Genomic DNA, 24,286 nt, shown 5'->3' on the forward strand with positions numbered 1-24,286 from the left:
CACGCTCCTCATTTGTTTAGCTTGGGTGGCTAAATTGAGGGCATTTGTTGTGGTTTTAGGAGAAGTCTTGTCACTTTGTCAAATGTGAAGCAGACCGAGGAGTGAATTTAAATCAAAGGCGTGGCGTTCTCTCCTTGATGAAAAACGAAGAGCCGTTTTGTCACTGTCATTACTGATTGGTGTCACCCTGGATGGATGCCCTCTTCTGATTGGGCGTCGGTAGTCTGCAGCTGGTCTTGGGAGCACTGGAGCGTACATGGCTAAAACGTGAGATTAGGCAAGGAAAAAGTTGGACCTAATTGCCTCCGCAGAGTGTGGCTCTAGTGAGCAAATGCAGCTGCTATTTAAACCAGGCTCAGTGGCAGCTAGGTGTCCCCTCAGGAAAACATTCATACACAACTGTTTTTTTGATAGGCTGATATTTAAAAGGATAATTTAGTCTTTTGGATTTGTTTCAATCTAATCTAAAGCCTGTTCTCGCTTTTTGTTTGGGAAAAAGTGAACAAATTGCCTATTTTCATCAACTAAAAACCGAGTAAACAAATAGAATACAAGAATTAAGTTACGACTATAAATTGTCCTCTGAAGGCTTCGTCTTTACTAAAACATATTCATTTAGGTTTGTCAGGTATGGCTTTGTAGGACCTCCAGATAGGTCTCCAATAAGCTCTGTTATTTCACATGCCAGTTGAATGGCATGCTCTCTCCCCACTAATGTCCACTTCTATCCCCCCCAGGTGCAGAGCAGGTTCTGCTGCTGGCCCGGAGGACTGACCTGCGGAGGATCTCTCTGGACCTCCCAGACTTCACCGACATCGTCCTTCAGGTGGATGACATCCGCCATGCCATCGCCATTGACTACGACCCCGTGGATGGATACGTGTACTGGACTGATGACGAGGTCAAAGCCATCCGCCGCTCCCGTATCGACGGCACTGAGGCCCAGACCCTGGTCACCACGGAGATCAACCACCCAGATGGCATCGCGGTGGACTGGGTGGCCCGGAACCTGTACTGGACGGATACTGGCACTGACCGTATTGAGGTTACCAGGTTGAACGGAACCTCCCGGCGTATTCTGATCTCAGAGAACTTGGATGAACCAAGGGCCATTGTGCTGGACCCTGTCAATGGGTATGTGTGTCTGTTTATAGACGATTTAGTTATTTTTTTCTTACTTGATCACAACAATCAAGTTAAGTCATTTCAGCAACAACAAAAATAATGATGTATTCCTCCTTCATTCCATATGTATTCTACAAAACACCTGTTGAATGATTTCACTTCAAGTTACATTATAAATCAAATCAAATTGTATTAGTCACATACACATGGTTAGCAGATGTTAATGCGAGTGTAGCAAAATGCTTGTGTTTCTAGTTGAGTTTGAATATTGTTCCTGTCGCTCTCCACAGTTACATGTACTGGACAGACTGGGGGGAGAAGCCCAAGATAGAGCGAGCTAACCTGGATGGAAGTGAGCGTCTCGTGCTGCTCAATACCTCGCTGGGTTGGCCAAACGGTTTAGCCATCGACTATGAAGCAGGAAAGCTGTACTGGGGCGATGCCAAGACGGACAAAATTGAGGTAAGTTTGGTGCTTCTTAAGCACCAAATAGTTGTCTATGGAGAAACTATAATATTCCCGTCATGGTTTGCTGCTGTTGATTGTGGAAGTAGTTGAGTCGACGTCTCCCTCTGAACTTGTGTTCTCATTCATTCGTTCCCCTCATTTGAGGTTGTCTGGTGTGTTTGTGTTGCCTGTGGCTGTTGAGAAGTGCTTCGGGAGCACATTCTTGGATGAGGAGAGGCAGCACAAACCTGAGAATTTATCTGACCTATGGCTGGCACAATTACCATGTAACCATGTTATGGATGAAGACCAGTCATGGAAATAAAATAACCGCCATAACCATTTAAAAAAATAAATAATAAGAATTACAATGCATGTCATTGTGACACATTTCCATGGTAATGTAGAATGATCATTCAAATTGTTAACTGATGTCGCTCATGCAATGGAATGTATTTTTTGTAATGTCAGTAGAGTTGAATCAATAAACCACGGCGCATATTTTAGCACATACAGTATTTTACTTCCTGCCTTGCTCCTATGGGTACACTTGCAACGGCCATCAGTCCACCCATTATGCCATCATTGACTTGAATGGGGACGCCCGTCCTTTTCATTCCATTTCTATGGCAGCACATGCAGTCAGAAGTGGAGGAGAGGAGAAAATGTGCTTTAAAAAAAGGATTGCGGTGAACGCGGTCATTTGGCTGGCCAATTACCGTCATCTAATATTCCATGACTGTTACAGCCCTAATCTGACCGTTGATCCCGTGTGAGCTACAGAGGAATGTCTGAGAGAGCTGTTATAATACCTGGATTTCCTGTCAGACACACTGCAGTTTTATTATTGTTTGGATTCTAACAGCTAGGACTTTATACTGTACTTATTTCCTGCTTGCGTTTGTCCAAAGCCAATTTTTTTGAAACCCTGATATTACCCAATTTCCCACTCTTTATATTGCCCAATATTGGGTTTTTTTTATGGGGGGGGGATTTTACATGTGAAAGACTGAGTTATTTTGAGAGGCTAGAAACTGTGCTAGGCTGCTCCTTTGTTAGTGTGCGGGTGATCATATCTTTAGAGGAAGAGCTGTGTATGTGTGTGTCTTCAAGGTCTGTCTGTTTTTTTATGATTTATCGTCTACCTGCATGCACAGGTCCCAGGGTGTTGAATACCACGGTGGCCATATTCCTCCAGTCACATGCTCCATATAATATGTAAACACAGGAAGAGCCAGAGCCACCTCCCAGATGAGCTTTAACACAGCGCTTGGTGGGAATTAGTTTGTTCTTTTTCCCCTTCTCACTCTTTCTCTTCCCCTGTGACTGTGTGTGTCTCCTGTTGGTTGAATATTCCCCTGCTCATCATAACTATGCCTTTACCAGTGGTTAGTGATCTCACTTGGGTTTCTGTTCGTTTAGGAGCAGTTTGTCTGACTGGCCTCATCAGCCCTTGGAAGTTTCCTAACCACTGTTTTTCTTTTTTAGCTCGCCTCTGTTGCCTGGCACCCTGCAGGGGCATTGTTCAGTCTCAGAAAGCATAAAGTACCCTTAGGGGGGAGGTAGGGGGAAGACTATCCATTTACAGATCCACTCCAAAACTCTTGGTTGAACTGTAAATCATTTTTACCTGCCTAGCTAGAATGCTCTGAAGCTGGTGAGTTTGTGTCCAAAGTGTTGATTATCATTAACAGGATGCAGGCTGGGATGAATGAGCAGCGAATAGGGAGCTCCCACTAAGATACTGAGCTCAATGAGAGGCCACAGACGTGTCAACATCTAATGTCCCTGTCTCCCCTTTCCCCTCGCCTTAAACCAGGCATCTGTCCCTCGCTGGGGCTTTGGCTGGCACTGGTTTTGGCTAGCACCAGGCTCCAGCGAGCCTTGGGTTTTGTCCAGGGGCACAGTGAAGAAATGTTCTCTCCTGTCTGAATCAGTTGTCAACTCAGAGCCGTGGGGCGAAGCGTTCCTGAAAGAGTGACGACGTCGTCTCTCACAGGAAAGGATTCAGGGCAGACGGAGAAGTAGAAAGAGCCCTTTGTCAGATGGAGATGTCCAAAACGTTGAATCCATCTGTGTGTGCAGGTCCTGGGAGTGGGAAGTGTCTCATTTATTTCCAGATAAATACTTTTTAGTGATAACAGGATCATTTAGGCGAAAAAAAATTGCTATTGGCATCATACAATAGTGTTTCCAGAAATCGTACATTCCATAATTTTGTAGCTGGTGAAGAGTTGTTTATTTGCTCTGGAGTCTGGACCCAGCAGCCCAGAGTTCCTTGCCTGACTCTCTGTCTGTGTAGAGCAGATGGAGGAGAAACCGAACAAGGGTAGTGGAGTGGAGCAATTCAAAGAGGGGGTTGGGCAGCACTGCCTCTTCTCACAGCACAGCACGCCTGACCAATGTGCTGACTGACAAGGGAAGCCCCTAGCCCGTGTGCTCTGCCGTGACCCTTGCCCTGGACCTTACAATGGGTGCATAGAATGGTGGCGGGTTGGCCCTTGTAGAGTCCTTCTCAGCAGCCCCCACTCCTGCACCAGATGCACACTTTGGTGGCAGCCCTGCTTCCAGAGGCTCCCAGCAGCTGACAAGTGTGTTCTGTTCTGCTCTTTTCCCAAGGGTTCTTCAGCTTCACCTAATGGAGGCCCGTGCCATTCTTCCACGGACCCACTTAGCTGCTGAAGGGGACAGAACTGCTTGAAGGGCTAATGGGGAGAAATCCTGGCGCTGCTCAGACATCAGTCATTTCTCATTAAAGTTTTTGAACATAATTAAGCGTTTTTGTTTTGAAGGCCCCCTTGTGTTTTTGTAATGGCTGTTTGAAATTCCGAGACTGTCTTTTCCTTGAAGAAGGGTGCATTTAGTTGCTACTGCCTACCTTTTTTCTTTTTAGATGACAACAGCATTAGGTCTTGAATTAAATGTTTTTGAAAAGTGCCTTCTGGCATTTGGAATGCGTCAGTTCACTGGCTGAATGGTTATAAATAGAGGTCTGGAGGCTTTTTAGCCCTCCTCCCAGCCTCTTTCCTCCCCCCTTACTCTCTTTCTGTGCTGGTGACTGGGCCTGTCTGAATTTTCTTTCTTTTCTATTGCGTCGTGAAATGCCTTTTGGGTCCGAAGACATTTTTCAGTGTGTGAGGGGATAGCTCTTCACTCCCCTAAATGTTTGTCATCTTCACACTTTGCATATAGCTTTCATGCATTGGCATGTGTGGCTTAGGGATGTGCGCTGTTATTTGAATATCTGAGTGGACGTTATTATTTGAATACTTGTGCGTATTCATTCTTTGCAAGGGGAAAAAAACGTATGTGTATATATCTCATTGTAACACTGAAATTATTTTTCAAAATTCAAATATCCATGTGACATTGTTACATACACAGATATGCCATGACATTTCAAATTATGAATTTAATAAAACGATTTTCAATGTAGTTTTTATGCCATGCACGGTGCGCCCCATTAAAGACCAGTATCTAACCCCTAGCCTTCACATATGTAGCCTGTTTATGTGAGAGTTCGCTAACGCAATGCAAGATTGAATGGAATGAAGTTTAGCGAAATAAGGAGGTCGGCTACAACGAGCGACCAACGGGTAGGATGTTTTATCTGAATGGGGTCGAGGAGAAAGCGCAACTAGCTTATATGATGAATAACATTGTGGCTGCTACAAGTTAGCTAGCCGTGACTGTATCCGCTGCTTGCTACACACTCCGCCACACAACCTCAGCACCTGCAGCAGTAGAGTGCCAGCCTCCCAATCGCACAGCAGTGCTCTGGTTAAAAAAAAACATTTAGAATATCCGACCAAAGATGAATGATAATTTTACTATTCGAATAGTATTTTAAAGTCCCATCCCTAGTGTGGCTCTGACTCAATTTATATTATCATCAGGTGTTTCTGGGGATGTTTAATGCTATTATACCACTTTTACTCTGGAGATGGCAAGGGGGACTTTCAAACAATAACTCTTTCAAAAACACCAGAGGTAGTACCTTTTCACAAGGTATGCTGCAAGAGGCACGTTTCATTCATAATGGAGAAATATTTTTAGATGGCATTTTCCATTGCTTGCTTGTTGAGTAAATCGAGTAAGTCCGGCACTTTCAATGAAGTAAATTAGTAATTTGTTTTCCTTTGTCCATATTAGTGGTCTGAAGTGAAGTTGCAATACTATTAGATTAATATTATTAGAGGAGTATTTAAGACAAAATAGTAGTGAAAGTTTTCTTAATATTTTTGACAAAGCTTTTGATTACTGACGAGCTACCAAGTAGGCCTTTTGCTGAGATACAGTGGAGTTTGAAATGGTGATCTGAGTCCACTGCCTCCTTTTTTTAAAAATGTGCTGTTGAAAGCTCGGTTTTGAATACAGTCCAAGAACGTCCTCTTTCATCTTAGGACCCGCACGTCTGAAAGAAGGCTAAGTTATTGGCACTCGGATTGGAAGGTTTTTCCTTAAACAGTAAGGGAATTGTGGTCTTTTATTTCAGTCTCTCGCCATGTGTTTTAGCCTCTTTGAGGAATCTGACTCCCCCTGCAACCTCGCTGCCCCCCCCCCCCCCGGTGAAATCCTCTGATGTTGCCGCACCCCCTCGTTCACCCAATAACTGGTGAGATCCTGAGGATAACTCATTTGACTGATGTGCTAGTCCTCTATACAGAAACTCCTGCTTTGTTGTACAATTATGCAGATTCTCCTTCCGTGGAGCGTTTAGTCACCCTTCATTGCCATGTGTGTAGAGTGTGGTTCCATATGGTACATTTTGTGAGGTAGAGGAAAGTAAATGGTATGGTGATCGAATTTCCTCCAGAAAAATATGAGCGGAATGAAAAATATGAGCTTCTCAGGAACTGGGTGTTGGTTCTCAGAACTGAACCTCAAAGACCTCCTGTGATCTCAGCAGCTGTACCCAATACCCATCTATGTGTTGGTGAGAAGAGGAGAGGCAACTTTGACCTTGTGTGAAAATAACTTTTTTTATTTATTTTTTTGGGGGGGTTCTATGGCTTACTGCTGAGCCATGAATCTCATTAAAATAACTTGGGTAAAATGAACAAAAATGCTGAATTGCCTGTTTTTGTCAAATAAATCATTATGTGAAGTGGTCTATTATTTCTATAAAAAGTGGAGAAAGAGCACAAACAACAAAGAATAGCCTGCTTAAGTGCATCTGATTACTTTAGTTTTTTTGGTACATTACAGCCGAGGTAGTGGCAACCAGGGCTGTTTTCACCACCACAATGAAAAGCCTTGCTCTGAAAGAAAGTCTTTATTTAGGCCTGAGATCTGAGTCTGACCAGCTGAAGGCCCTGGTGCTGATGGATGCTGGCTGAAACCTCTCGTCTGAAAGGGATCAATAATGTTTTCTTTAAAGTTCCCCCGAAGCGTCGCTCAGATGGCCTCGCCACATTGTTGCCGTCTTGAGCCGTGAAACTTGATTTGCGGAGGATTTTCCAACAAGGGGCCCCTCTCTAAAACATTGGCCATGCTAATGACAGCTTTAGTCTCAGTATAAGTGACCCGTTCAAGCCTCTTCACATGGAGGACGGTGGGGGGGACAGCAGCAGAGTAAGCCATAGAGCACTCAGCCACTCAACAGACACAACCATGCGCGCACAGCCTTGTGGCCGAGCAGTTTTAACAGCTGAGTTGAATCACACAGACTTGTGGCCGAGCAGTCTTAACAGCTGAGTTGAATCACACAGCCTTGTGGCCGAGCAGTCTTAACAGCTGAGTTGAATCACACAGACTTAATCCTTAATCCTTGTCCAACCACCTTCACAGTCAGTAAGATCAAACCACTTCGAGTCACAACTCAAATTGTAGGAAATAAGTTAAACTCCCATTCCGCTATGGATTCATCTGCCATCATTGCCATTTCTGTGCTTTCATTCAGTCACAATTTTCTGGAATTAAGACCTGCTGAATGCTCTGCTCTTCTTCCAGGTTATCCACACGTTTACTGTGGAACTCCCTGGTTTTATAAAGGGGATGGTGACATGGATCTCATTTTCAGAGGTGTCCAGTAAGTCTTTGTACAAGCTTGTTGTTGTGCTGGCCTTGTTGGCTGGTTTGTTTCCACTGCTACGTTTTATATCTCACTTGGCCAATCCGTTACTTGCCTGGTAACAACCGTTTTGTTGCTGTGGCCTTATACAGTGAGGTCTTAAACTTTGATGTGCCAAGCTCTGAGGAAGGATACACATTTGAGGGGAATAAAAGACACCTGACTTTCGTAATATTTTCCACCCCATCGGCCAGCACTCTGCCGTCCAACTTTTCACTCACTTGGGCTGTACATCATGGGCAAGGCTTTATTAGAAAACACATCTAGGTGTCTGAAAGACTCATTAGTGGCAAGTGTCGCTTTTTGGTGCCTTCATCAATGTTAAAGGTGTTTTAAAGATGTCTGCCCAGGCTGATGGTAAACAGCTGTGTTAGACCTATTAAACTCCAGGTTCTCCAATACATTAAGTTAATCAAATGTTTTGCCGGGAAGAGAACTATTAGCCTAAGTGTTGTTTAGGTGTCTTGCAATTTTCCAGGAGACTTCACCGGTAAACGCTCATCTTCTTGATTTCCTCGTGGCGGTGCACCTTTGGAAATAACAAAGGGAAAGATGGATTGGAGAGGAGTGTCTTGAATCAACAAGAACGTCTGTTTTTCTTTTTGACGTTACAGCCCTGCTAGAGGGGAGGATGAGATCGGCTTCTTCAAAGGTTAACAATAACCTTTACAAAGAGCTGTCTGGCTCTCCTCCCTAGCTCCAGCACTGAGACTGCCTGGTCTAGTAATTTTCAGCCAGAGAACCAGCCTTAGTCCCAGCTTCAGCTCTGCGCTGCACGACAATGTCTCATTTCCTGAGGGATGTGCACTGCTGTCCCACATCTGTCAGCAGGCAGGGGGCCTGCGAGCTCCTCTGCTCCTGTTCTGGCCATGTTTGTGGCTTATTAACATGATTGTGCTGTGGCTATCTCTCTTCTCCATAGCAGTGTTGCGGTGAGGAGTTGCCAGCAGCTGTCGACTTGTCTGTTCACAATGCATCCCATATGTATCCCAAAGACCACATTGTGTTGGAATTTACAGGCAAGTAGGCCTGTGTGGCGTTTAAAGACGTTGCTGAGACAGCCAGCATGTTTAGACCGTCCTTTCTAAACCCCATTGAGAAGTCAGGAAGTACCTGTTATAGTTCCTAGTTACACTTACAGTGCCTTCAGAAAGTATTCATACCCCTGGACTTATTCCACATTTTGTTACACCCTGAATTCAAAATGGATTCGATTTTTTTCTTTTCTTCTTCAAACATCTACACACAATGCCCCATAATGACAAAGTGAAAACTTGTTTTTTTATACATTTTCGCAAATGTATTCAATGAAATATTGCGGATTCATGTAAGTATTTACATCCGTGAGTCAATACATGTTAGAACCAACTTAGGCAGTGATTACAGCTGTGAGTACTTCTGGGTGAGTCTGAGCTTTGCATACTTGGATTGTACAATATTTGCCCATTTTAAAAAATATATATATTTTCTAAATTCTTCAAGCTCTCTCAAATAGGTTGTTGATCATTGCTAGACAACCATTTAAGTCTTGCCGTAGATTTAAGTCAAAACTAACTTTGCCACTCAGGAACATTCACGGTCTTCTTGGTAAGCAACTCCAGTGTAGCGTTGTCCTTGTGTTTTAAGTTATTGTCCTGCTGAAAGGTGAATTGATCTCCCAGTGTCTGGTTGAAAGCAGACTTAACCAGGTCTTCCTCTAGGACTTTGCCTGTGCTTAGCTCCATTCTGTTTTATTTTTCATCCTGAAAACTCCAGTCCTTAACGATTACATGAATACCCATAACATGATGCAGCCACCACTGTGCTTGAAAATATGGAGTGGTACTCCGTAATGTGCTATGTTTGGGGCAAATCGATACTACTTTTTTCAAGACAAAAGTGAATTGCTTTGCCACATTTTTTGCAGTATTACTTTAGTCCCTCGTTGCAAACAGGATGCGTGTTTTTGAATTTTTTTTCTTCACTAGAGGCTTCCTTTTCACTCTTGTCAATTAGGTTAGTATTGTGGAGTAACTGTTGATCCATCCTCAGTTTTCTCCTATCCCAGTCATAAAACTGTTTTAAAGTCACCATTGGCCTCATGGTGAAATCCCTGAGTGGTTTCATTCCTCTCTGGCAACGGAGTTAGGATGGACGCCTGTATCTTTTGTAGTGACTGGGTGTATTGGTACACCATCCAAAGTGTAATTAATAACTTCACCATGCTCAAAGGGATATTCAATGTCTTTTTATTTATTTATTTGTAATTTTTTTTAACCTATCTACCAATATGTTCCCTTCTTTGAGGTATTGGAAAACCTCCCTGGTCTTTGTTTGATTCTGTTTGAAATTCACTGCTCGACTGAGGGACCTTACAATTATCTGTATGTGTGGGGTACAGAGATGAGGTAGTCATTAAAAAATCATGTTAAATAATCTTTTTGCACAGAATGAGTCCATGCAACTTATGACTCGTTAAGCACATTTTTATTCCTAAACTTATTTAGGCTTGCCATAACAAAGGGTTAAAGTACTTTTGACTCAAGACATTTCTGCTGTTCAGGTTTCATTAATTTGTAAACATTTCTAAAAACATAATTCCACTTTGACATGGGGTATTGTGTGTTGGCCAGTAACATAAAAAAAATCATCAATTTTTAATGCAGGCATTAAAACACAATGTGGAAAAAGTCAAGGTGTGAATACTTTCTCAGGGCACGGTAAATGTTTGTTTACATTGTCCTTGAATATGGTGCTTGGAGGGTTGATTTTTATTTTTGTTTTAATTTTTTTTCCCATCCCTTTTGCATCGTGTGTGTGTGTGTGTGTGTGCGCGCGCGCAGGTGGGCTCAATGATTGACTGACATAGTAGATAAAGGCAATGTTTTTGTATACTGTTTACAGTACTCTTTGCTGTAACAATTATGAATGAACAGCCTAAATGAGCCCCAAAGCTCTTGTTACCTAAGTCGTGTGTTTTACTCATGCCTCCTGGATCAGCAGGATTGTCTTTGCGTGTGAAAGCCGTTCCGCCATGTAAATGTAATTATGTTTTGGCTTAACTGGACCTACTGTTGGCAGGCCTGGTTGGAGAATACTTCAATGTTTATAGACGGGTGGGTGAGATTTATTGTCAGTGATCCTCTCCAGACACCAGCTCCCCATATTTCCTGGGGAGATGCAGGGATCAGGAGAAGATGGAGTTCCATGGATCAAGAGTTACTATGTTCCGCTAAAGCTAGACCCGATCTGGTTCTGTGTGTGTGTTGGCGTTTGCCCATATGGAACAGGAATGTTAATATTGCTATAAAAAAAATATGGACTTTGTGCAATGCACTGTAAATCTTAATATATCAACTTGAACCTGTGGCGCTAATGAGTCTCCTTCAGCTAGGAAATAACTCCATCTACCTTTTGAAGGTACGCCTTTATAACCAAATGATTGCTAGAAAATAACCATTTATAAAATGCGATTTAAACTTCTCTGGTTACTGTACTATGTGGAAAAGCTGTTTGCGCTGAGGGTGTGTTAACAGCTGCTGCTGCGCAATCACTAATCTTACCGAAGTCTCAAGTTTTTGTTCGCCTGACTTGGAATACCTCATGATAAGCTGCTGCCCATACTATTTACCAGGAGTTTATCTATATTTTTAGTAGCCGTCTATTTCCCACCACAGACCGACGCGAGCGCTAAGACCACACTCAACGAGCTGTATAGGGCCATAAGCAAACAAGAAAATTCTCATCCAGAGGTGGCGCTCGTAGTGGCCTGTGATTTTAATGCAGGGAAACTAAAATCCATTTTACCTCGGTTTTCACCAGCGTGTCACCTGTGCAACAACTCTAGATCAGCAATAGTCCACAAACAGAAACGCGTAACAAGGCTCGCCCTCCCTTTGGCAAATCTGGCCTAGTCAACGACACATCCGCCACGCTGACCCTAAACACGGATGCGTGCTTAGTCCCCTCCTGTAGTCTTTGTTCCCACGAGTGTGTGACCTTGCACGACTCCAACACCATCATTTTAAGCCGATGACACACGTGGTAGGCCTGATCACCGACGATGCCGCCTATAGAGAGGTCGGTGATCTGACAGTGTGGTGCCAGAACGACAACCTCCACGTCAGCAAGACAAATGAGCTGGTCATGGGACAACAGGAAACGCAGTGCCGAGCGCGCCCCGATCCACATCAACGGGGCTGTAGTGGAGCATGTCGAGAGCTTCAAGTTCCTCACAGTAGTGAAGAAGGCATGACCACGCCTCTTTCCCCCTCAGTAGGCTGAAAAGATTTGGCATGGGCCCTCGGCTCCTCAAATATCTACAGGTATGGCAACTGCTTGGCATCCGACCGCAAGGCGCTACAGAGGGTAGTGCCTTGCGGTCTGGGGTCAAGCTCTGTCATTCAGGACCTTTATACCAGGCGGTGTCAAAGGAAGGCCCTAAAAATGGTCAAAGAATCTAGCCACCCAAGTTACCGACTGTTCTCTGCTACCGCACGGCAAGCCGTATGGATGCACCAAGTCTGAAACCAACAGGCCCCGAACAGCTTCTTCCCCCAAGCCATAAGACTGCTAAATAGTTCATAGTGCTGAGCGATTAGGGCTTTTTTTCCCCCGGTCTGTTTTCAGTTTGATTAGTAAAAAAATCTTTATTTTTAATATTACATGCATCATGTGGGTTGAACACTTAAAAAAAAACTATTTTAATAAAATTGCCATAATGGTAGGGACTGCCCATCACTATTGATCCCTTAGTTATTCGTATTACCTTAAATAAATGATTTAATCATTTCTATAGAGCTACTGTCTGACGATCACTGTTTAAGTAGTATTTCAAAGTACATAACGCATACTTTCATGACTGCTGAATACCAATACCTCGCAAAGCAATTGCTCTCTATGTATCCCTTGATCGCGCATTCTTCTTAGTAGGAGGCGTGAAAGAAACCAAGACCGGCCAAGTAGCTGCACAATGGACTATGGTCATTGTAGTTAATTATCACGTTTTCTGCATCACTTCATTCTTACGTTAACATGTAGAACATTGGCCTGCTGGAAACTACAAGCCCTTAATACGTTGCACAGTTCGGGCATGGCTCTCTAGAGAAAATGCAGTACAATGTGCGCATTCAGCTCACAGGGAATTATTTTTAAACGAAGAAAATGGAATTTAAATAGTTGAACCGAAGTCAATCATTAGTTTAAAAAACCAAATTAACCTGTTTGGTTAATCACTCAGTCCGAGCAGCTGTTTTGTTAACTATTAGTGCTATCTGCATGAAACCTCTTTGCACTAACTTTTTGACTCTTCACTAACGCTGCTGTTACTATTTTATCTATCCTGTTGCCTAGTTACTTTACCTATATGTACATATCTACCTCCATTACCTTGTACCCCTGCACATCGACTCGGTACTGGTACCCCGTGTGTGTATAGCCACGTTAGTCATTGTGTATTTATTCCTCGTTATTTTCTTTCTGCATTGTTGGGAAGGGCCTGTAAGTAAGCGTTTCACTGTTAGTCTACACCGGCTCTTTACGAGTCATGTGACATAACATTTGATTTGTGTTCTGCATCACATTAGACTCAAGTTGAGTTCCAGAGGACGGTTCCAATTATGATACTAGACATTTGAATTGCAGAATTGATATTTAATTTTTCTATTTAGGTACTTTGTCAACATGACACCAACTCAGAGCCACCATTTTTGTTTTTAAGATAGTCTTCACAGACCAAACGTCAACATGTATAAGAAAATAATTAAAGCATGTTCAGATTAAATCTTTTACAAGAATTTGATCATATGACCAATAGTAGTCCTTTAACCAAACATTGTTTAAGTCTTCAAACAGAAGCATAACTTGGGTGACACAATTCAAATGTTATTTGAGAATATAGCATTTCTCCTCCTTTCCTGCTTATTTCCTGTGGAGGTGGTCAACCCTCAGAAGGGAGGGAGAGCAAGAGAAAGTAAAGAGGAAGGCTTGAAAAGGGAGTAGTGGGGGGGGTGCATGGAACATTGTTTGGGGGGGTGTAATGGAGAATTGGAGGGGGAAAGAAAAGCAGTATAGACATTCTGTTTGAATTAAGGCAGAGCTGTTCTTGGCCTTACATAGAAAACGGCAGATAAAAAGATAATATCATTTGTTGCCGAGTCGGGCCCTCAGAAGAACTGGCCAAACCTCAAGCGAAACCCTATAATATTTCAAAGCCAATGGTGAATAGGGAGGTTGTTTCGTGTGAAGCGGCCTGAGGGGGCTGTAGACGGGAGTGGGGTAATTGGTCAAATCTGGCAGGTAAAAGAGGTGGTGGGGGGGTGCTTGCTCATGTGGAGATTGAATTTGTGCAATTCTCCTAGACTTCTCCATATAATGCAGTTCACAAGTTTGTGTATCTTGATGGTGATACCAAAGCTGAGCCAATGATATGATGGGTAGGTATAAACACAGCAACAAACCCAGGAAAACACATCCCAGGTCCAACTACTACAAATCTATCTTACTTCTGCAGAACACTGACTTTATAGCCAATTTTTTTTTTTTAAATTAGAATAAACTAGTGCTTGACATTTTAAAGGGCCATTGGAATTATGGTCCATAATTCGGAGACTAAGTGGTAAGAAATAAATGTGTCACTCCTGATTTTGTAAATCTAGTGTAATGTGTGAGTGAAATGGCCTGTTCTGTGTTGGTCAGGCCTCAGTCATACTCAAAGAGCAGCTTTAGGCTCGCTAGTAGAGACTGGTCTTTGGAGGCCATGCGGCCCGTTGTCACACTGCCCCGGCCCACAGAATTTGTATGGCATCTCAGTGACACTAAGGCGCAAATAGGATATTTAAAATCGGCTGCCATTGAAGCCTGCCAAGCAGGGACTCCCGAGTGGCGCAGTAGTCTAAGTCACTGCATCTCAGTGGCTAGAGGCGTCACTACAGACCATGGTTCGATTCCAGGCTGTATCGCAACTGGCCGTGATTGGGAGTCCCATAGGGCGGCGCACAATTGGCCCAGCGTTGTTAGGGTTTGGCCGGGGTAGGCAGTCATTGTAAATAAGAATTTGTTCTTAACTAACTTGCCTAGTTAAATAAATAAAAAGTAACTTTCTCTGACTTGCTGATGAGACTTTCATGTTTTGTTTTCCTCTGTCAAGAAAGTTGTTTTATCATTTTTCCAAGGGATGGAAAAGATTTCTGCCATCAAAATGTGTTTTCTCGGTTGCTCCTAAATCCTGTGGAATCAACATTTCTATATCTAGCATAATAAGAACCAGATCCAACTTATTTAACAAACCTTACTTGTTGTATTGCCAACGCTTTACCTTCCTTTTTTTTGTTTAGCAAAAGAATGTGTGTTTGGGTGTTGAGTCCATTTTTGTTTGTTTGCAAGATTTTTCCTTTTTTGGTGGAAAGGGGAGGTCAATTCCTTCAACACTTTCTTCTCCCTGTGGCATATGTTTGAATGACCTCAGAGGCCTGCTTAGGTTTGTTCTGGGCTAATTTACCTAGGCAGCTGGCACGTTTTTAACAACACAAAAGGGTCCAGTATGCACTGGTAGCCATGCGTTTACCCGAGCCTGCTGTCTAGGGCCTCCCCTCCCCCACTCCTTCCTTCCTTCCTCCCCTCCACTCCCAGGCCAGCCCCAGAAGGAGTTAACCTGGAGAAAGTGTTGCCGCGCCGCTGGAATCCAGGGCCAAAAATTGATAAGCTGCGCACTTACACCGCTCGCCTTGCAGCGCATCAAAGGATTATGTGGAATTGTCAGGATAGGGAGGAACATGACTCCAGAGCAGTAATCCTACCTGGATTAGACTGGGGGGAAAAGGTAGAGGGGAGGATTCCTCCATTGCTGGTAAAAGTGCTGGGATTTTGGTGGTATACAAGGGTGAGCGCCTGAACAATGTCCTGTAGTCCACTGAAAGCAAAAAGGCAAGGGGAAACAAACGTTTTGAAAGGTATGCCATCCAATAACATGTCTAATTACACCAGTGGAAAGAATTCATGCCTAACTCCTAGGAAACCATGAGACAAAGATCAACCCCATCCTGTTTTCAACAACACTCCCAATATTCTGTACAGATTGTTAGAACCTGAAGTCAAAAGTCTGCTTCCAAAGCATAACTGGTCATCCATATTTTAATTGGGACAAGATAACGCACTAATAAGGCCTTACAGAATAACAAATATTTACATTCCAAAGACAGGAAAAACATTTTAAATGATCCGTCTCCCTCGAACAGGGAATCATAACATTCATGGAACATGGAATACCACACACGTTGTGTGAAGCTTCCAGAAAGTTCAGTTGAGGTATTATATCTCTGCTAGCTGGGGCTGTTATAGAAACCTGTTTGTTGAGCGTCACGTGACCCACCCCAGAGATGACCCACCCTCTCCCCCACACTGTTACTGCACTTCAATACACAGTTCAACTTCAAAGACAAGTTGGAGTGAGGTGTGAAAAGAACAAAACTTTCTGGACATCTTGCTAGTTCCCCTTTAAGACTTTGCACTGTTTTATTGGGTGGCTTGAGTTGTGCTTAGCCCTTTTAATGGGACAATCTGCAGTTTCTACATCCATTTTTGGACCTATAAATTGATATGTACCCATTTGATTCTTGAAGAATATAACATAAATTCCTCAGGATCTTAGTTTAACTGTAATACCCCATCAGAACTTAAAATATGAGCTTGTTTTACGCCAAAGTTTGATTACAAACACTGTATAGCCTCAACATGGTTAACTATAATTTTGAATATCACTCTTTACATCCCTAGCTCTGTCTGTGAATTTGACTGCTAACATTTCTCCAGCCTCATCTCTCAGCTTTTTACTGAAACAGTGGTGGGGACAACTGAGTCACACGGTATAAATGTCCAATAAAGAATGCTGGGTGTAAAGTGAACCCAATCCACCCCTTGAGTCTGTCAGCCGTGTGGTCAGAGCAGTTTAGTGAACCGGATTATCTTCCAATCTCACCTTTTTTCCACCATTTCTCTGTGGTGTCAAATTCTGTCAGTCACCCCCATAGTGTGCTGCCTGCAATGCGCCCAGTTTTTTATATTAGGAGAGGGAGGAAGTCAGTCGCTCCACCAGCTGTAGGAAGCGAGGGACTGAATTGCAGGAATGACTCAAGTGGACACCCCTCCAGGGCAACAGCCCCTGGCAGCAGCCCCAATCCCCAGGCCTAACCCAATCTCCGTCTGCACGCTCTGCACTCTGCTCCACACAGGAAGGGCTCGAGATGGGAACCACATCGTACAGGAAGTCTTTGTTTTAAGAGCTCCTTCTCGGTAAAACAATACTTCAGATTATTATGGCCGTCACCTGGCAGAATGTCTAAATACAAATCTACACGTCAGCCGGTAACTGCTGAATGGGCCTAAGTTTGTCTTAACTCGAGCAATCCAAAGTCATCTGTAAGACCACCGGATCTTAGAAGTACAAGTTGCCATTATGTTAAATACTTGCTTTGAACAGGACATAAAGGTGCACTGGTGCCTTTTGTGCTCAACTCCTAAAGGGTTTTGTGCTTGTGGACGACATCTTGTTTTCATCCAGAGCAGGCCCTTTTTAAAAAAAAAATGTTTAATACTGTGTCTGAACCACTTCAATTTGTCTCCCACCAAAATGAAGACCTAGGGTGGGTTGGTTGGTTGCATGGACTGAATTACACGCACGTGAACCCACTGATACCTCCATGTAAGCTGAAATGGAAGAGGAGAAACACAGTGCTGATCTGCGTCGCGTTCGGTTTCTCCTGGAGCAGAATATGCTCACCAAGTCACGTAGTAGTGGCCGCCATAAGATGTCACACTCCAGAGTTTTCGGTCAGACGGAAATATATCCTGGAGCTGACACCAGTTTGCGAAAATAAAAAATGGCTCTATTTTCAGAGGCACAGTTTTGTGTAATGGTAATGCCGGGTAGTCTAGGATTTGTGTCGAGTGTAATTGCAGTCTTTTCTGAAATAAGCACAGTTCACTTCCCAGGAAGGAACACTCGGTTTCAGTTCTCTTTCTGCACCTTAAAAGACCGACACATGCTTTGGCACCACTCCCTACATCAGTTTACTTCATTTTCTTCCCTCTCTGTAATGCAACACTTGTGACAGGAATCCTATACTGTCCCATTTTTAAACGTGATACAAATAAGGATTTATTTGTGCCGTCTCCCACAGATGTTGTTCCTAGATGGAGCTATTCAGTCATGCTCCATGGTTAATGGTAATCTATGAAAATCAATAGTTTATGTTTGCAGTTATGTATTGACTTCTCTTGGTTTGAAATGTCTCCATGATTTGGCTTTAATACATGCAGCAGAATCATCTTGAAATTAGTACGCACTTGGTGAACTCAACAAATATTATGTGAGGGGTCACTGTCAGTGCAATGTATCCAGTTGTGTCGGTAACCTGGTTATAGTTTTTTTTATTATTTACCCAAGGTTATCAAGTACTAGATTGCGTAACTCTTATTGATGCCTACAGCATCTATGGGGTGTGAGTGGATGCTTGTCTAACAGAACAAGAGCCTGAGGATGAATCAAACTCTGTTGCTCATACTTGGCAGACGTAGGATGCTTATTAGTTGCCAGTTCCTACCATTTTGCCCTTGAGCAAAGCACCCTACTGCGCCAGGTGTGCTGAAATAAAACTGTTTATTTTCATACATGGCATAGGCTACTGCTTGGGTTGCCCATTTTATGGTTAAACCCTCGTACTTGCTCTCCCTCAGGTGATTGACGTGGACGGCTCCAACAGGGTGACCCTGCTGGAGGACAAGCTTCCCCACATCTTTGGCTTCACGCTGCTGGGCGACTACATCTACTGGACGGACTGGCAGAGACGGAGCATCGAGAGGGTCCACAAGACCGACGCCATCCGAGAGATAATCATCGATCAGCTGCCTGACCTTATGGGTCTCAAGGCCACCAGAGTCACAGAGACCTCCGGTAGGAGACAGAATGTTAATGTTTGACATGAGGATGTACACAGCTGTTTTAGTAGAAGTAGTATACAATAATTACGAATACTCATGTAAATGTTTTCTAATTCTCATGTATGGATATCCACAACTGGCAACACTTGAAGAGAACAGAACTCCCTGTCTACTGCAGAGAAACTGACAGTGTCTGCCTCTCTCTCTCCTAAAGGCACCAACGGCTGTGCGGAAGACAACGGCGGCTGCAGCCACCTGTGTTTCCACCGGCCCCAAGGCCTGCGCTGTGCCTGTCCCATGGGCCTGGAGCTGCTCAGTGACATGAGGACGTGCGTGGTGCCCGAGGCTTTCCTGCTCTTCACCAACCGGGCTGACATCCGCTCCATCTCCCTCGGGACCAACTCCAACGACGTGGCCATCCCACTCACCGGGGTCAAGGAGGCCTCCGCCCTCGACTTTGACGTCTCCGAGAACAGGATCTACTGGACTGACGTCAGCACCAAGGTGAGGATGACTGCTTTTCTCTCATTCTATTCTAGTCATTGTTCATTTTAGAATTTCCATGTATAATTTTGGGGGTTTGTTTTCTGTCGTTTTGGGTTGAATTAGCCACCGGGTGTTTATTTGTTCAGGCTCCAGGCTTTTTAAATTCCTATTGAGCTCTGTGCCTGACTGTTGTACAAGTGTCTGACCCTACTCCCCTGTTCTGCCTCCCCAGACCATCAGCAGGGCCTTCATGAACGGCAGCTCTGTGGAGCATGTGATAGAGTTTGGCCTGGACTACCCAGAGGGCATGGCAGTGGACTGGATGGGCAGGAACGTGTACTGGGCCGACACCGGGACCAACCGCATCGAGGTGGCCCGGCTGGACGGACAGTACCGGCAGGTCCTGGTGTGTAAGGACCTGGACAACCCTCGCTCCCTGGCCCTCGACCCTGCCAACGGGTAAGACTGACTGAGATTCGTCCCATCTGCATGACGCACCTCGCATGTCTGACTGACCTTAGCCTGGTCGCTGATCTGCTTGTGAGGTCTTCCAAACTTTGAGCGTGTGACCACAGGAGTGGGAAAAACCATACAAACAGCTCTGATGCCAGGCTAGACTGTCTCTTCACCAGTACTGATAGAGCTGTCTGGCTGGGTGAATCCCCTCTCAGGCAGTGAGTGTAATGAGAGGTTGCGTCAGTGGCACAGCACTGTGGCTAGTCCTCCGTGTGAGGAGTTTTAGTCGACACTCTTGTGCCAACATGCCACGGCTTCTACATGTCACTCTGCAGTATGAAGTCATATCCTGGAGCTGTCAAAAGTCATTCCTGTGGCTTCTGATACATTTTTACCATGTAGCTTCACCCATCGGCATTGTTTCCTCTCTCAAATACAGCACTGAGTTATTCCACAGTGATAGTCCCCTTACTTGGGGCCGTGGCCATTTTTACCAATTTACTAGTTCGTATTGAATTAGTTTAAGAATGCAGACATGGTCTTGGCTGGCATCAAGTGTTTGGTGGGATGTAAAAAGCAGCTCTTTGTCTGTTTCTCCTCAGTTACATGTACTGGACTGAGTGGGGAGGCAAGCCCAGGATCGCCAGGGCCCACATGGACGGCAGCAACATAGTGACCCTAGTGGACAAAGTGGGCAGAGCAAACGGCCTCACCATCGACTACATTGACCAGAGACTGTACTGGACCGACCTGGACACCTGCATGATAGAGTCAACCAACATGCAAGGTAAACGCATACTGTAGTCAATCTCTTTTCCAACCACTAATGTTAATGACGACAGCACATGATATGGCAGCAGGTACTCTAGTGGTGAAGAGCGTTGGGCCAGTAACTGAAAGGTCGCTGATTTGAATCACCGAGCCAACTAGGTGAAAAATACGCTGATGTGCTCTTGAGCAAGGCACTTAATCCTAATTACTCTTGTACAGTGCCTTCGGAAAGTATTCAGACCCCTTGACTTTTTTTCACATTTTGTTACATTACTTATTCAAAAATTGATTACATTGTTTTTTTCCCTCATCAATCTGCACGCAATACCCCATGACAAAGCAAAAACTGTTTTTTAGAAGAAGAAAAAATGTTAAATTAAATATCACATTTACATAAGTATTCAGACCCTTTACTCTTTGTTGAATCACCTTTGGCAGCGATTACAGCAGTCTTCTTGGGTATGACGGTACAAGCTTGGACATCTGTATTTGGGGAGTTCCTCACATTCTTCTCTGCAGATCCTCAAGCTCTGTCAGGTTGGATGGGGAGCGTTGCTGAACAGCTATTTTCAGGTCTCCAGATGTTGGATCGGGTTCAAGTCTGGGCTCTGGCTGGGCCACTTAAGGACATTCAGAGACTTGTCTCGAAGCCACTCCTGCGTTGTCTTGTTTGTGTGCTTAAGGCCATTGTCCTGTTGGAAGGTGAACCTTCACCCCAGTCTGAAGTCCTGAGCACTCTGGAGCAGGTTTTCAAGGATCTCGCTGTACATTGCTCCCTTCATCTTTGCCTCGACCCAGACTAGTCTCCTACTCCCTGCTGCTGAAAAACATCCCCACATCATGATGCTGCCACCACTACGCTTCACCGTAGGGATGTTGTCAGGTTTCCTCCAGACGTGACGCTTGGCATTCAGGCTGAAGAGTTCAATATTATCAGACCAGATAATCTTGTTTCTTGTCTGAGTATTTGGGTGCCATTTGGCAAACTCCAAGCAGGCTGTCGTGCCTTTTACTGAGGAGTGGCTTACGTCTGGCCACTCTACCATAAAAACCTTATTGGTGGAGTGCTGCAGAGATGGTTGTCCTTCTGGAATGTTCTCCCATATCCACAGAGGAACTCTGCAGGTCTGTCAGAGTGACCATCAGGTTCTTGGGCCTTGGTCTGGAAGGTGACCATCTCCCCCGATTGCTCAGTTTGGCCGGGCGGCAAGCTCTAGGAAGAGTCTTGATGGTTCCAAACGTCTTCCATTTAAGAATGAAGGAGGCCACTGTGTTCTTGGCAACCTTCAATGCAGAAGAAATGTTTTGGTACCCTTACCCAGATCTGTGCCTCGACACAATCCTGTCTCGGAGGTCCCCTGACAATTCCTTTGACCTTATGGCTTGGTTTTTGCTCTGAAATGCACTGTCAACTGTGGGACCTTTATAGAGACAGGTGTGTGCCTTTTCAAAATCATGTCCAATCAATTGAATTTACCACAGGTGGACTCCAATCAAGTTGTAGAAACATCTCAAGGATGATCAATGGAAACAGGATGCACCTGAGCGCAATTTTGAGTCTCAGCAAAGGGACACACCTACCCATTCAAGGGTTTTTATTTATTTTTACTATTTTCTACATTGTATAATAGTGAAGACATCAAAATGATAAAATAACACATGGAACCATGTAGTAACCCCAAAAAGTGTTAAACAAATCAAAATATTTTAGATTTGTCAAAGTAGCCACCCTTTCCCTTGATGACAGCATTGCACACGCTTGGCATTTTCTCAAACAGCTTCTTGAGGAATGCTTTTCCGACAGTCTTGAAGGAGATCCCACATGCTGAGCACTTGTTGGCTGCTTTTCCTTCACTTTGCAGTCCAACTCATCCCAAACCATCTCAATTGGGTTGAGGTCAGTTGATTGTGGAGGCCAGGTCATCTGATGCAGCACTCCATCACTCTCCTTACACAGCCTGGAGGTGTGTTGGGTCATTGTCCTGTTGAAAAACAAATGATAGTCCCACTAAGCACAAACGAGATGGGATGGCGTATGGCTGCAGAATGTTGTGGTAGCCATGCTGGTTAAGTGTGCTTTGAATTCTAAATAAATCAGACAGTGTCACCAGCAAAGCACCATCACACCACCTCCTCCATGCTTCACGGTGGGATCCACACCTGTGTAGATCATTCGTTCACCTACTCTGCGTCTCACAAAGACATGGCGGTTGGAACCAAAAATCTCACATTTGTACTTATCAGAACAAAGTACAGATTTCTACTGGTATTTTATCCATTGCTCATGTTTCTTGGTCCAAAAAAGTCTCTTCTTCTTATTGGTGTTTTTTTGTTGTGTTTTATTTGTTGCAATTTGACCATGAAGACCTGATTTCATGCAATCTTCTCTGAACAGTTGAAGTTGATGGACTGTCGTTTCTATTTGCTTATTTGAGCTGTTCTTGCCATAATATGGACTTGGTATTTTACCAAATAGGGCTATCTTCTGTATACCACCCCAACGTTGTCACAACACAACTGATTGGCTCAAACACATTAAGAAGGAAAGAAATTCCCCAAATGAACTTTTAACAAGGCTCACCTGTTAATTGAAATGCCTTACAGGTGACTACCTCATGAAGCTGGTTGAGTGAATGCCAACAGTGTGCAAAGCTGTCAAGGCAAAGGGTGTCTACTTGGAAGAATCTAAAATATATTTTGATTTAACACTTTGGTTACTACATGATTCCATATGTTATTTCGTAGTTTTGATGTCTTCACTATTATTCTACAATATAGAAAATAGTGAAAAATAAAGGAACCCTTGAATAAGTAGGTGTCCAAACTTTTGACTGGTACTGTATGTAAATAACATTTCAGTTTATCTTTAATACTGGTGCAAAAAAATTCTACAAACCTGTTTTCGCTTTGTCATTATGGGGTATTCTGTGTAGATTGCAGAGTAATTATATAATCCATTTTAGAATAAGGCTGTAAAGTTACAATGTGGGAAAAATCGAGGGGTCTGAACACTTTCCGACAGCACTGTAAGTCGCTCTGAATAAGAGCGTCTACTAAAATGACTCCAATGTAAATGATGAGCGTATTACCCTATCCATAATGTTTCTGTGGTTGACAGAAATATCAATCTTCATTTAGCCCAGATACTCTCCTTTTTTCCGAGTCACTCTTTTTCAACCCCCTCTGCTGTTTGATTAATGATACATGGTGTATATTGATGATATACTTGTTTTCATATTACTGTACAATATTACATTCATATTGCTATGGTTTAAAACCATACCCTCAGTAATACATTTTCATTAGTCCACATTGATAATGATAAATTTCCCCCAGGTCTGCAGAGGGAGATAGTGGCTGATGACCTCCCACACCCGTTTGGTCTGACCCAGTACCGGGATTATATCTACTGGACAGACTGGAACCTGCGCAGCATCGAGCGGGCAGACAAGCGCAGCGGCCTCAACCGCACCATGGTCCAGGGACACCTGGAGTACGTCATGGACATCCTGGTCTTCCACTCCTCCCGCCAGGACGGTGCCAACGACTGCTCCCAGAACAACGGCAACTGTGCCCACCTGTGCCTGGCGTCGCCCGCCGGTGCCCAGTGCCGCTGTGCCTCCCACTACACCCTGGATTCCAATGGCAGGAACTGCAGCTGTGAGTTGAGAAACGGGGAGCGTGTGGGCTCTTGGCTGGGGGTTGTTTTGGTTTAATAAACAAAATGTAGTTTTGTTCAGTGTTGTATTGAACAGTCATAGTTTGTGTATTTGGGTAAGGAGAGTGATTATTTTGGGTTAAAGCTCCTTGAACGTCTAAATATGGATCGAAGTATGTAGAAATTAGAATGGACCTATACCTTTTCAAATAACTGCCCTCTCGCTGGCCTGCAAATTGCTTTTGACAACCAAATAAGTCCCCCCCCCAAAATGTGTGGTCCTCCACTGAATTTTTAAAAATCCCGATATTGCTCTCGATCCCTCCGCCCGCAGTAGATGGATGTATTGTCTAAAT

The 24,286-nt window shown here is 44.0% G+C and overlaps 1 protein-coding gene across 2 annotated transcripts in view; it reads left to right on the forward strand.

Moving 5' to 3' along the window:
- Positions 1-24,286, forward strand: part of lrp5 (low density lipoprotein receptor-related protein 5) — a 50,900-nt gene that overhangs the window by 18,663 nt on the left and 7,951 nt on the right. For both annotated transcript variants that reach the window (XM_029757981.1, XM_029757982.1), the window contains exons 7-13: positions 738-1,134; positions 1,416-1,587; positions 18,356-18,572; positions 18,774-19,063; positions 19,278-19,504; positions 20,104-20,288; positions 23,609-23,932. In XM_029757981.1, coding sequence (XP_029613841.1) covers positions 738-1,134; positions 1,416-1,587; positions 18,356-18,572; positions 18,774-19,063; positions 19,278-19,504; positions 20,104-20,288; positions 23,609-23,932 — 1,812 coding nt within the window. The remainder of the gene's footprint in view (positions 1-737; positions 1,135-1,415; positions 1,588-18,355; positions 18,573-18,773; positions 19,064-19,277; positions 19,505-20,103; positions 20,289-23,608; positions 23,933-24,286) is intronic.

Source organism: Salmo trutta, chromosome 7, assembly GCF_901001165.1.
Source record: "Salmo trutta chromosome 7, fSalTru1.1, whole genome shotgun sequence".
Lineage (NCBI taxonomy): Eukaryota > Metazoa > Chordata > Actinopteri > Salmoniformes > Salmonidae > Salmo > Salmo trutta.